Below are 12,252 nucleotides of genomic sequence, written 5' to 3'. Positions count from 1 at the left end.
ACTTTGTACCAACCTTTGGGCATTATTAGGAGTAACTCACACAATGTGAGGTTCCCAGCACAGTGCACTTAGTATTTGCTCAGTAAACATTGCATCAGTGCCTGGGAACACGTGGTTTTCCAAATGCAGATGTATTCAGATACTGCTGCCTTCTCTAGCCACAGTAAACCTTAAAGTGCCAGCAGAGACTGTCACATTACAGAACGGTGATTAATGGTCATCCCTGTGAAACATAAATATGTTGTGATAAATGTTGGCATAAGGGACTCTGTGTGCTATGTGTGCCGTCTCCAGCTGAGTGCTGCTGATAATGAGTATGGGGGCTACATCAGCATGGACAGGGAAGAGGCCAGTTTATGAACCCCTCCCACATCTGCAGATCACATTGAGCAGAACCCAGAATACCACAAGATTTCTATGCTCATTTGTCAGAGATGATTTGTAGGTAAGTGGCTTTCAGCCCAGGCTTCCAATTAGAATCACATGGCCACTTTGTAAAAACATCATCACCTGTGCTCTACCCGCATTTTCTGTCTATTAGTCTTGTGAAAGGATCCATGTGGCTTTAATTAAGTGCCCCACGTGTTATTAGGTGGGGGCCAAGGTGAAGCACAAGTGATTTGAGTTACATTAATGAGAGCTGAATTCAGCCTTCATTTCAGAGGGAGGTACCAGGATCTGCTCTGGTTTGGTGTGATGGGAGCTGATCAGTGTGGTCCATATGCCCATTGCCATAGGAGAAAGTGCTGGTAGTGTGGGAAGGGAGGGCACCTGAGGGTAGGAAAGAAGAAACTCACATTTTAGTCTCTATGAGGAGTTCACATTCCTGATGTTTTTTATTAAAAAGGAGAAGAAAGTGTAGTTTTTTCTTGTTATGAAGGCCCTCATGCCTGTGAATGTTGTAAAAGCAAGTAAAAAGATTATGCTGATTCCTTTCAGGGTTATTTTCTAAATATAATTCTAATTTGTCTAGACAATCTCACCTGAAAAGAAATCCCAGACCAAGAAAAGGAGAAGAAGACATGGCTGGTTCACAGGTAAATATGTCAAAGGTGAAGGGCTGTGTTTACTATTCCTCCTGGAATGTCATGTGGAACTTATGAAGGTAGAATTTGCAAATCCTTTCTCCTTTACTTTTGATGTTTTTACTAATGAGTTTGTTTTCACTCCTTTTTTGCCTTTTATTATAATAATCAAGGAGCCCTGTAAAATCCTTCTCCTCAAAGTACCACAGCATTCTCTATGTCCCAGTCCTATACAAGCCATGGGCAAGTTTCCCAGTAAATATACAACATGTAATATTGAAGATGTTCAATATTTGAACATTTTTGTTTACAGTACAAAATATATGTGAATCTTTGTTCATAGGACAACATAGAATAGTGAGAAGTGTGGCTGTCCAGAACTCCCACTGGGGATTGGGCCTGATCCTGGGAAATGACTGAATAAGGGGAACATGCTCTGTTCAGGTTCCATCTGGATGCTCCATTAGAATCTATGCAGAACAGGACTAAGAAAATGCAGGCAGTGAATGGCATTAATTGCCTAATGTAACTCAGAGAGTTCTGAAAAGAAGAAAAATAAGAATATACTTTCTTTTTAGGATACTAAAGACAAACCATTGAAATAAACTATTAGAGATTACAGAAAATGCGAGCTGTCTGTAGCATGAACTTTGCATAAAACTAGTATTTTTTTCCTTATTTTTTTTTGAAACAGAGTCTAAAGCTGTCACCTCAGTAGTGTGCTGTGGCGTCACGGCTCACACCAACCTCAAACTCTTGAGCTTAAGCAATTCTCTTGCCTCAACCTCCCAAGTAGCTGTGACTATAGGTGCCCATCAAAGACCTGGCTATTTTTTTGCTTGTGGTTGTCATTGATGTTTAGCGGGCCTGGTCTGGATTTAAACCCTTGAGATCTGGTGTATGTGGTTGGTGCCCTAGCCATTGAGCAGGCATGGAGTCAAAACTAGTATTTTTTTATCATTAATGTTTTGGTTACTACTATTTGGTTACTACTACTACTACAGCAGTGATGTTGTCTTCTCCTGTGTTTAGTGGTACCTAATACAAATTGGCCCATGACAGTAGATGTTAATTTCATTCACTTGGTTAAGTTGCTCTCTGATCACTATAAAGTTAATTATTTTTCTCTTTATCATTAATAAATGTCTTGGGGGAGATATGCTGACTGATGTTCTTAAACTATCTCATTTAATCTAGAAGCTTCACTTCTTTTTGCTTCTTTTCTTACAGATTGCTTTGGAAAATGAATTCTATCATTTTTATTCACTGGTCAGATAAAACTAAAGTCTGCCACTTCCTGGATCCTTGACATAAGATTCTCTTTGGGCCAGAAGGTTTAACTTTACTGGTGAAGTTTTTGAAATGCAGAAAACTTAACCTCACCCCAGATCTGCTGAATCAGAACCTGCATTTAAAAAAGATCCCCAATTCGTTATTGTACACATTAAATTTGGGGAGATACTTTTAATTCCTCATTTTTATCTATATAAGAAATACTTACATCTTGTTCTATATGCTAAAAATACAGTATTCAAAATTTATATGTCTGGATGCTCTTAATTTTGTTATCATCCAGAAAGATCTTATGTATATGCTATTTTAATGAATCTTGTGCCATCCTTATTCCTCAGAGTTAGAAAATACTTTCAAGACTTTTTTTTTACTTTGTAAACTTTAATTTCTTTCTTTCTTTTTTTTTTTTGTCACCGCAGTAGAGTGCCTTGATGTCACAGCTCACAGCAATCTCAAACTTGGTTCAAAGTGATAAGACTATTTTCTTGAATAAAGATCGCTGTTTTTTTTTTTTTTTAAATCTTACAGATAATCCTAGTCACTCACATGTCAGAAAGAGTTCTTATAACTTTTATATTCCCTCTGAAATTAAGAACTCTTTTTATGACCAGTTGGTAAATATGTGTCTTTTTCAGAACCTGTTGACATTCTGGGATGTGGCCATAGAATTCTCTCCAGAGGAGTGGGCACGCCTGGACATTGCTCAGCGGAATTTGTACAGGGATGTGATGATAGAGAACTACAGAAACCTGGTCTCCCTGGGTGAGGGTAATTGCAATACACAATTCCTATTCCCCGCTAGGGGTATCACTTTCTTTTTCTGTAGATTGCTTCTTGAGAATTTCTGCTTCACAAGAAAATGTTTTATATCCATGCTTTTGAAGAAATTTGGAGGTTTGTTGATGTAAAACAAACAAAAAAATTAGATTCTTGTCTTGAAATAAACCTTCCCCTTTCTAGAGCTGATGCTGTATCTTTCACTGTAGTGGTAACTCCAGAAAGTCTAGAAATGGCTTTCTGCATCCAGTTTCCACCACTTATTATTGATTCAGTGGCAGCAGAAAGAGGAGCTCACGAGCTATCAATTTGAACTATTTTGTTAGTATTCTAAAGAGTCTGTCAGTAAAGAATATTTGGGGGAACAATTTTGTAGAACTTTCTATAATCTTCTCTCTTCTTTACTCAGGACAGTACTAGATTGGTAACTGGATAATCTACAGCACCATTCATACAAATTCTTTCTAATAAAACAGGACTTGCTGCCTCTAAGCCGGACCTGATCAGGTGTCTGGAGCAAAGCAAAGAGCCCTGGAATGTGAAGAGAGTAGAGGCAACAGCTAAACACCCAGGTAGGTGAGAGAGAATGAGTAGGGTGACCAGACGTCCTGCTTTTGGCTGGACAGGCCCGCTTTTGAACAATTTGTCCTGCGTCCCGCGGAATTTTAAAAAAGTCCCGATTTTTGGAAAGAATGCACGAATGGGCAGAAGAACAAGAAGGGAATATACAGTTTTCAGCTACCATGTGGCTATTTCGCCAGAATATGAGTTTCATATTATTTTTGTTAATTTTATAATGTTAAACTGTAATAATAACAAATAATTGCTGAGAAGTGATTATCGAGAACTGCTTATCAAAGTTTGCATTGTTGTCAGGCCCTGCCCTGCGCCGCACTCCCCGCCCCCCCCAATGTTGTCCCGCCTTACCAATGGTAAAATCTGGTCACCCTAGGAATGAGGTAGATAGCAGAGCACAGAGGGGCAAAGGTCGAAAGAAATCCAGTCTTTAAAAGGTGGTTTGGGAAGCTCTGATTTATTAGAAATTATGTAGAGAGGGCTGAGTAGGTCTTTTTCTCTCACAGAGGAGCATCTTCTGTCTTGTTCACTTAAATTCTCTAAGAACGCTACTACCCTTTGCAGTGATCTTCCTTAGAACTTAGTTGGGAACCGAACGTATTTTCCTGGGTTACAAGGGACTAAATGGTCTGATGGCATTTTCATTGGTTTGGAGGATATGGGAGTACCTGCACATATTTTTGAAGAGCTGTATGTTAAAATAAATAAATAAATAAATATATATATATATATATATATAACTTTTTTCTTTTAACACGGTCTTTCTCTGTTGCCCCAACTGGAGTCTAAAGGCTGAGCATATCTCACTGCATTCTCAAACTCCTGTGTTCAAGTGATCCTCTCACCTCAGCCTCCTTAACAGCTACAACTACAAGCATGCATGACAATGCCCAGCTAATAATAATAGTAATTGCCATTATTATTATCATTTGGGGGATGAGTTCTCATTATATTGCTGAGGATAATTTTAAAATCCTCATGTCAACTGATCCTCCTGCCTTGATCTATACATTTCTGGGATTACAGACTCAGCCACCAAGCCCAGCTCCACTTCTAAAGTCTTTTTTTTTCCTTCATGTCTGACATGTGTGAAGGGAATGGAAGAAATATTGAGAGTTGTTTCAGAAGTTCAGGCTTTTTTGTTTTCTTCTTTATGATTTTTACTTTTAAGGAGGATTCAGAGTGATTGTACAGAAATTTAGCCTCATTAATTTTATAAAATCACATAATTTTTAAAAAATATATAATAAAATTTAATGTGCCTGTAGTTTCAAATATTTGGAAGGTTGAGTCAGCTGAATCACTTGAGCCCAATAATTTAAGGTTGCTGTAAGCTATGTTAATGCCATGGTACTCTACCTGGGGTGACAGAATGGAGCTCTGTGTCAAAAAACATCTAAAACTATTTTATTGCTAAATATTCTTTTTTCTAGTATAAAATAATCTTAGAAATTTCAATCCTCTATGCCCAAATTTCTCAACTATAATATAGTTTGTTATCTACTCTCCTCATACAATTCTTAAGTATACTATGTCATTGAGAAGCTCAGAACTGTCAACCATATTTTATACTCTCAATTGATACCTAATATTTTGATAACTTTTATTTCATAATTTTCTCCTGTGCAGTAAATTATCAGAAATGTGTCATGTGTATGTTTGTATATATAAATGTGTGTGTATGTGTATAATGTAAAATTTTTTTCACAAATAATATTGTATGACTGCATTTATTACTTACAATAATTTGATATGTATGTACAATGTGAAATAATACACTCAAAGTAGTAAATGCATCCATCATCTTACATATTAACTATTTATTCATAGTGAGACTTAAGGTTTACTGTCTTAGCAAACTTTAAGCCTACAAAATATTGTTATATTATTATTTATATACCTTATTATATTTTTAACTGTAAACATGGTGCTGTACATCTGTTTTCCATGACTTATTCATCTTACAAGTAAAAGTTGCTACCCTTGATTGTCATTACCACACATTTTCTGCCTCCCAGCCCTGGCAACTCATGTTGTAATCTTTGCTTCTATGAGTTCAACTTTTTAATGTTACCTATAGCAGTATTTCTCTTTCAGTGCCAGCTATATGTTACTTAGCATAATGTCCACCAGATCCATCTCTGTTGTTAAAATTGCAAAATATTCATCATTTTTATGGCTGAATAGTCTATGGTGAGTGTGTACTCATAATTTTTTATTTATTCACCCTGAACAGCCATTTCAGTAGTTTCCATTATCTTGGCAATTGTGCATAATGCTGGAATACACATGGGGTGCAGATTTTTTTTGAGATACTTATTTCATTTCATTAAATATCCATAAGTAAGGGATGGGCTATATGGTAGTTATATAATTTTAACTTTTTAAGCAGATCTGTATGATGACTATCAATTTATGAACAGCAATATTTTACAGGGTCTGCTATTCTCCACATTCCTGCCAATACCTATTATCTATTTTGTTTTTGATATTAGCCATTATAGTAGATATTAAGGGATATTTCATCATGGTTTTGGTTTGCTTTTGCCTGATTATTGGTAATGTTAAAAATTTCTTCATGTACCTGTTCTCTACTTGTGTGTTTTCCTTCAAAACAATCTTTTCTATTTTTTGCCTATTTTTCAATTGTATGATGATGATTGATTTTTTGCCTTTGAATTATATAAATTCCTTATATACTTTTGGATATTAATATCTCATCAGATATGTAATTTGAAATATTTTCTCTTCTCCAGTAGATTTTCTTATTTTGTGCAGAAGTTTTTGGTTTGATGCTGCCCAACTTGCTGATATTTTTCTTTTGTTCCACTTCTTATTATGTCATATCAAAAAAAATCATTGCAAGACACGTCAAGAAAGTTTTTCTACATGTTTACTTTAAAACAATTTTAAGGTTTCATGCCAAAACTTGTTATCTTTTCCTTTTTGATAATTGTTATCCTAGTAGTTATGAGGTGATATCTCATCATGGTTTTGATTTGCATTTGCCTGATGATTGTTAAAGTTGAACACCTCTTTATGTACCTGTAATTTTGGGGAATGGCATAAAAAATGGTCTAACTTCATTGTTTTCCTTGTGAGTATTCAGTTTTCCCAGCACAAAGCATTGAAGAGATGGGCTATATGGTAGTTATATATTTTTAATTTTTTGATGCTGTTTTGATCACTATCAATTTATAGTATAGTCTAAATTCTGGAAGCATAATTCCTCCTGATTTTTTTTTATTTCTAAGTAATGTCTTGGCTATTTGAGGTTTTTTCTGTTTCCATATAAAATGAAGTACTAATTTTTCCACGTCCTTGAAGTATGACAGAGGTGCTTTGACATGGATCACATTAAATCTGTAGATTGCTATAGATAGTATAGACATTTTAACAAAGTTGATTCTTCTTAGCCATGAGCACAGTATATTTTTCCATTTGTTAACATCTTCAGCTATTTCTTTTGTCAGAGTTTCATAGTTCTCTTTATAGAGATCTTTCACATCCTTGGTTAGATATACTCCCATATATTTCATCTTCTTTGGCACTATTGTAAAGGGAAGAGAGTTCTTGATTTTTTTCCCCCTTGACTGTTGTTGGTATATAGAAAGGCCACAGATTTGTGAGCGTTAATTTTTTAGCCTGAGACATTGCTGTATTCCTTGATCGCTTCTAGGAGTTTTGTAGTTAAGTCCCAGATATACAATCATATCATCTGCGAAGAGTGACAGTTTGATCTCCTCTGGTCCTATCTGGATCCCCTTCATTGCGCCTTCTCTTGCCTGATTGCGATGGTTAAGACTTCCATTACAATGTTGAAAGTGGTGGATATGGTGGGCATCCTTGCCTGATTCCTGATCTGAGTGGAAGTGATTTCAGTTTTACTCCATTCAATATGATATGGGCTGTGGGTTTGCTGTAGATGGCCTCTATCAGTTTAAGAAATGTTCCTTCTATACTTATTTTCTTAAGCATTCTGATCAAGAAAGGATGCTGGATATTATCAAAAGCTTGTTCTGCATCAGTTGAGAGAATGATATAGTCTTTGTTTTTTAATTTGTTTATGTGATGTATTTATTAATCCATTCATGGGTCGATGGGCACTTGGGCTTCTTAAACTTAAGACATGAAACTATAAAAATTCTTAGAGTGCAGGGAAAACAATAGAAAAAAAATTGGCCTGGGAGAATATTTTATGAGGAGGACACTCTGGGCAACTGAAGCAACATCAAAAATACATTCCTGGGATCTGATGAAATTAAAAAGCTTCTGCACTGCCACAAAGACACTAAGTAAAGCAGATACACAGCCCTCAGAATGGGAGAGGATTTTTGCAAGTTATATTTACAACAAAGGTCTAATAACCAGAATCCACAGAGAAATCAAACTTATTACTAAGAATAAAACAAGTGATCCCATTTCATTGTGAGCAAGAGACATGAACAGAAGCTTCTCTGAAGAAGACAGGTGCATGGTCTATAGATACGTGAAAAAATGCTCATCATCTTTAATCAGAGAAATGCAAACCAAAACTACTCTGAAATATCATCTAACTCTAGTAAGAGTAGCCCACATCACAAAAATCCCAAAACTACAGATGTTGGCGTGGATGTGGAGAAAAGGGGAACACTTCTGCACTGCTGGTGGAAAGCTAGTACGGTCCTTTTGGAAGAAAGTTTGGAGAACACTCATGGATCTAAATGTACACCTGCCATTTGATCTTTTCAGTCTTCTAATGATAGCTTGCACCCCTTTGTCTTTTACCTCATTGAATTTTTTATTTCCATGTTAATTTTATCTTGATCCCATAATCATTTAGCAGTATTTTGTTTCTATGAATTTGAGTAGATTTTTCTTTTGTGAATGATGTCTTCTTTATTTAGGAATGGTCTGAGAAGATACATGGTATAATTTTGATTATTTTGAATTTGTTGAGACCTGTTTTGTGGCCTAAGATATGATAAATGTTGGAAATACTTCTTTTGTTGTTGAGAAAAATGTGTATTTTGTAATTGAGAGAAAGAATGTTTGTATATGTCTGTTAGGTTAATTTGATTTTGAGTTTGGTTTAAGCTTTGTTTTTGCTTTTTTGCCTTCTTTCTTTGTGTTTTTTTTTCCTATGTTCTACTTTCATGATTTATTGAGCTCTGATGGTGACTGTTGAAATCCCCAGTAATTATGATGGTTTGCTTAGGTCTATTACGATCTGCTACATGTATGTTGGTACTCCTGTTTTGAATACATATGTTTATAATTTTTATGTCTTCTTGTTGGAGAGTTCTTTTTACCATTACCAAATGACCCTCTTTGTATTTCTTTTCCTTTGTTGAATTAAAGTCAATTTTATCTCATATGAGAGTGGCTATACCTATTCTTCTTTCATTTCCATTTGCATGGATACAAAATCTGCGCTGTCAGTTCTTCAGTTTAAACTGATTTTAGATAGGGATCCTATCCCTTCAATATTATACGGTTCCTTCTGAGAAGTGTGTTGTTAACCCAATGAGTTTTCCTTTGTAGGCTATTTGATTCTCCCATCTTGAGCTTGCAGAATTTTCTCCTTCATTTTGACATTGGTCAGTTTGATTACTATGTGTCTCAGAGTTAATCTATTTGCTATGCATCCTTCTGGTGTTTTATGTCTATCTTAGTATCTCTATATCCAATTTCTTGCAAATCCAAGTATGTTTTCCTAATAATTTTTTCAAATAAGTTTTTTATTCTTTAACTCATTCTTCTTCATTTTCAGGGATACCTATTATCCAAATGTTAGTTTCCTTCATATAATCTTACATCTGTCTCACTGATTACTTGGGACTTTTTACACTGTTCTCTGCTTCTTTCAATTACTGTTCTATCTAAAAAGCCTTGACATCAGGCTCTGAGATGTTTTCTTTTCCTTGGTTCAAACTGTTATTAAAGCTTTAAACTGAACTTTGATTTTCCTTGAATGACTCTTTCATTTCCTTAATGTCTATAATATCCATTCTTATGTAGTCTGTCTAACGACTTTTCCTAATTTTATTGCTTTCATGATTTTGGGGGGCTGCTACGTGTTATTTTTCAACTTTCTTTTTAATTCCAATTGTTGTATTTGTCATCCAAATTCTAAATTGACTTTTTTTTCATTTGGTCATTTCTTTTTGGGTGGAGTTCACTGCCATAACTCCATTGTGTTGTTTTTGATGTTTTACTGTTGACAGTGTTCTTCTGCTGGTTTCTTCTCCTCTTGTTTTTCTTCTCTCAGCTCTAGGTTAATAGACATAAAAGACATCTGTGTCTTCTGATGAGGACTCTCTTGAATCAAGTTCAGGAGTGAGAGCTGCTCAATGCTGGGGTATGCCAAATAAAGTACTGGATGACAGAGAAGTTCTGCTGCCCCTATGTTTGGGGTTGGTACTCAGTAGTGGGGTCTTGGAGTCCAGACACAACTCTGGAACATCAAAGGTAGGTTTCCGACTTATCAATACTCTTCAAGCTATGGGAGCAAGATCTCAGACATGGGCACAGTGAAATTTTCAGATATTGCTCTGGGAATTTTGTGAGGCAGAGCTGCTATATGGGTTGCTGTTTTACCAGCCTGTGAATTGATAATGCCCAGTCACACAGCCGGGGGATTTTCTCAGTGGCCTACTTTCCATATAGATGGACCAGAGATGTTTGTTAGCCATGGTTCAATCCATACAGTAACTGGCTTTTGTAGGACTTCCTGAGTCAGTTACCCAAGGATCCTAAGTGATGATTGTGGCATCAGAGACTCTCCTTCTATTAAGCTTTTCTTCTGGGAAAGAGGAATGCTCAGTCCCCAGTTGCAGAGCTCAACTCAATGAAGAAACTTCACCTTCTTCTGCCCTCGGCAAGGGTGACGCTAAAGTTACTGCTAGCAGGTGGGTCCTGAGCAGACCTAGCTTCATGCACCAGTGTGATCAGGATGTTATCAGTTGCAAAGGTCTAGGATTGGCAGGCACCAGATCTCCCCTACATTTGGTCTTAAGTGCAGTATCTGCACTGACACTGAGCAGCTTCCTGATGAGCCCAGAGTTTTGTAGTGGAAAGAGGAGACCCCTCATACATTGAGCTGCCTGTAACCTTTGTTTCTCTCTTAATGAACTGTGTCATCTCAGGTTGCCTCTGTTCTGCTGTCTTCACCTCTTTCCATCAGTGTAAATTGTATTGGATTTCCCAGCTTAATCTCTAAGGTGGTGGGTGGAACTCATGAGTTAGAATCAGCCATGCCATATTTGCTTGAATTGGTAGATGCTATCATGGCTCCTGTAGAGTTGTTCTTTTTGTCAGTGATTGATGCTTTCAGGGAAGAGTCAACTGTCAAAATGTTCTTTTGTGCCTCTTGTAAGACGTAGACTCTTGGGAGCAGGACTTGAATGCCCAACTTTTGGAGGAGGGGGTCTCTATAACTCCAAGAAGGTTGTTTGATCTCCACTATGGCAGAGGTGAATGTAGGAGCAAACAAATCATGGTTAGGTTGCATGGGCTTGGACAGTTTGAAAGCCTCCGCATGTCTCAGCCCAAGCAGGGTAGCTGCTTGGAGAAAAGGCGGGGAAGGTTCTCTAGACCAGGAGGGCTCCTTATTGGGAGGGGCCTGAATGTTTGTTTGCTATGTCACCCTGCATTGGGCGCTTCCTTGACAGAGGAACCACTCTACTCCAACTTTTGTGATGGGCTATGGGCACTATTCCAGATCACCATGTCTCAGTCTCTCACAGTATTCTCCAATCAGATCTCTCCATCTGGGTTCCCTACCTTTCCAAGTTTATCTCCTAATCCTTCTCACTATGTTTCCCCACAACCTGCTTGAGCCCAGGGATATGGGATCTGGCCTGCATGTCTGACCTAGCTATGTGCATATCTGTGAAATCTGGGAAGACAGGTAGCACCCACATCAGGTGCCCTGGGTCCCCTGTAGCTCCTCAAGATGAATGATGGGGACCCCCAGTCTCTGTGGAAAACTCAGACTGTGGGATGAAGCAGCTGCAGAGAGATGGCCATTCACCAAATTATTTTTTGGTGTTGTTACACTTTTTTGGCCAGGGCCAGATTTGTACCCACCACCTCTGGTATATGGAACCAGTGCCCTACTCCTTGAGTCACAGTTGCCCTCCCTCACCCCCCACCAAATTCTTGACTCCAAGTGCTTTCCCAGCTTCATTAGGTAGGAGAAGAATGAAGACAAATAGTGCCTTAATAGAAGACAGTTCTCTGGCCTCTCAGGTCAGTTTACTTGGGGGGAGACCATACAAGAAATGCCCAAGTTCTGAGATCATGCAAGTTTTCCTCACTATTCTTTGCTTGGCCCAGTACACATGAGGGTGGAAAAGCTTCAAAGAAATTTGGCAGTCCACTGGACACTGAAGGAGTTTAAGAAGCAGAAGGGAATCCTCCCTTTATTCCTTCACTGGAATCTGAGCCTGTCTGTGTTTTCTCTCTGCCAATTCATTTTTACCTTCGTTTTCTGCTTAGTAATTTTCCCCTGTGTGGTTCCTGGAAGCCTCTAGTGTTTCCTATCTATTATCTACACCTGAGCTGCATTTCCTCTTCTCTCTTCATGATATGAAACTCT

General features: G+C 37.5%; 1 protein-coding gene across 1 annotated transcript; it reads left to right on the top strand.

Annotated features, from left to right (window-relative positions):
* The first annotated feature begins 1,022 nt into the window (after positions 1–1,022).
* LOC100951438 (zinc finger protein 679-like) lies at positions 1,023–3,675 on the top strand. Its single transcript, XM_012813994.1, has 3 exons — positions 1,023–1,037; positions 2,954–3,080; positions 3,572–3,675. The coding sequence occupies exons 1-3, from the start codon at positions 1,023–1,025 to the stop codon at positions 3,673–3,675; spliced, it is 246 nt and encodes an 81-aa protein (XP_012669448.1).
* The last annotated feature ends 8,577 nt before the right edge of the window (positions 3,676–12,252 follow it).

This window comes from Otolemur garnettii, unplaced genomic scaffold, assembly GCF_000181295.1.
Source record: "Otolemur garnettii isolate 467f Iridium unplaced genomic scaffold, OtoGar3 scaffold00435, whole genome shotgun sequence".
NCBI lineage: Eukaryota > Metazoa > Chordata > Mammalia > Primates > Galagidae > Otolemur > Otolemur garnettii.
This window is presented reverse-complemented; position numbering and strand designations above follow the sequence as displayed.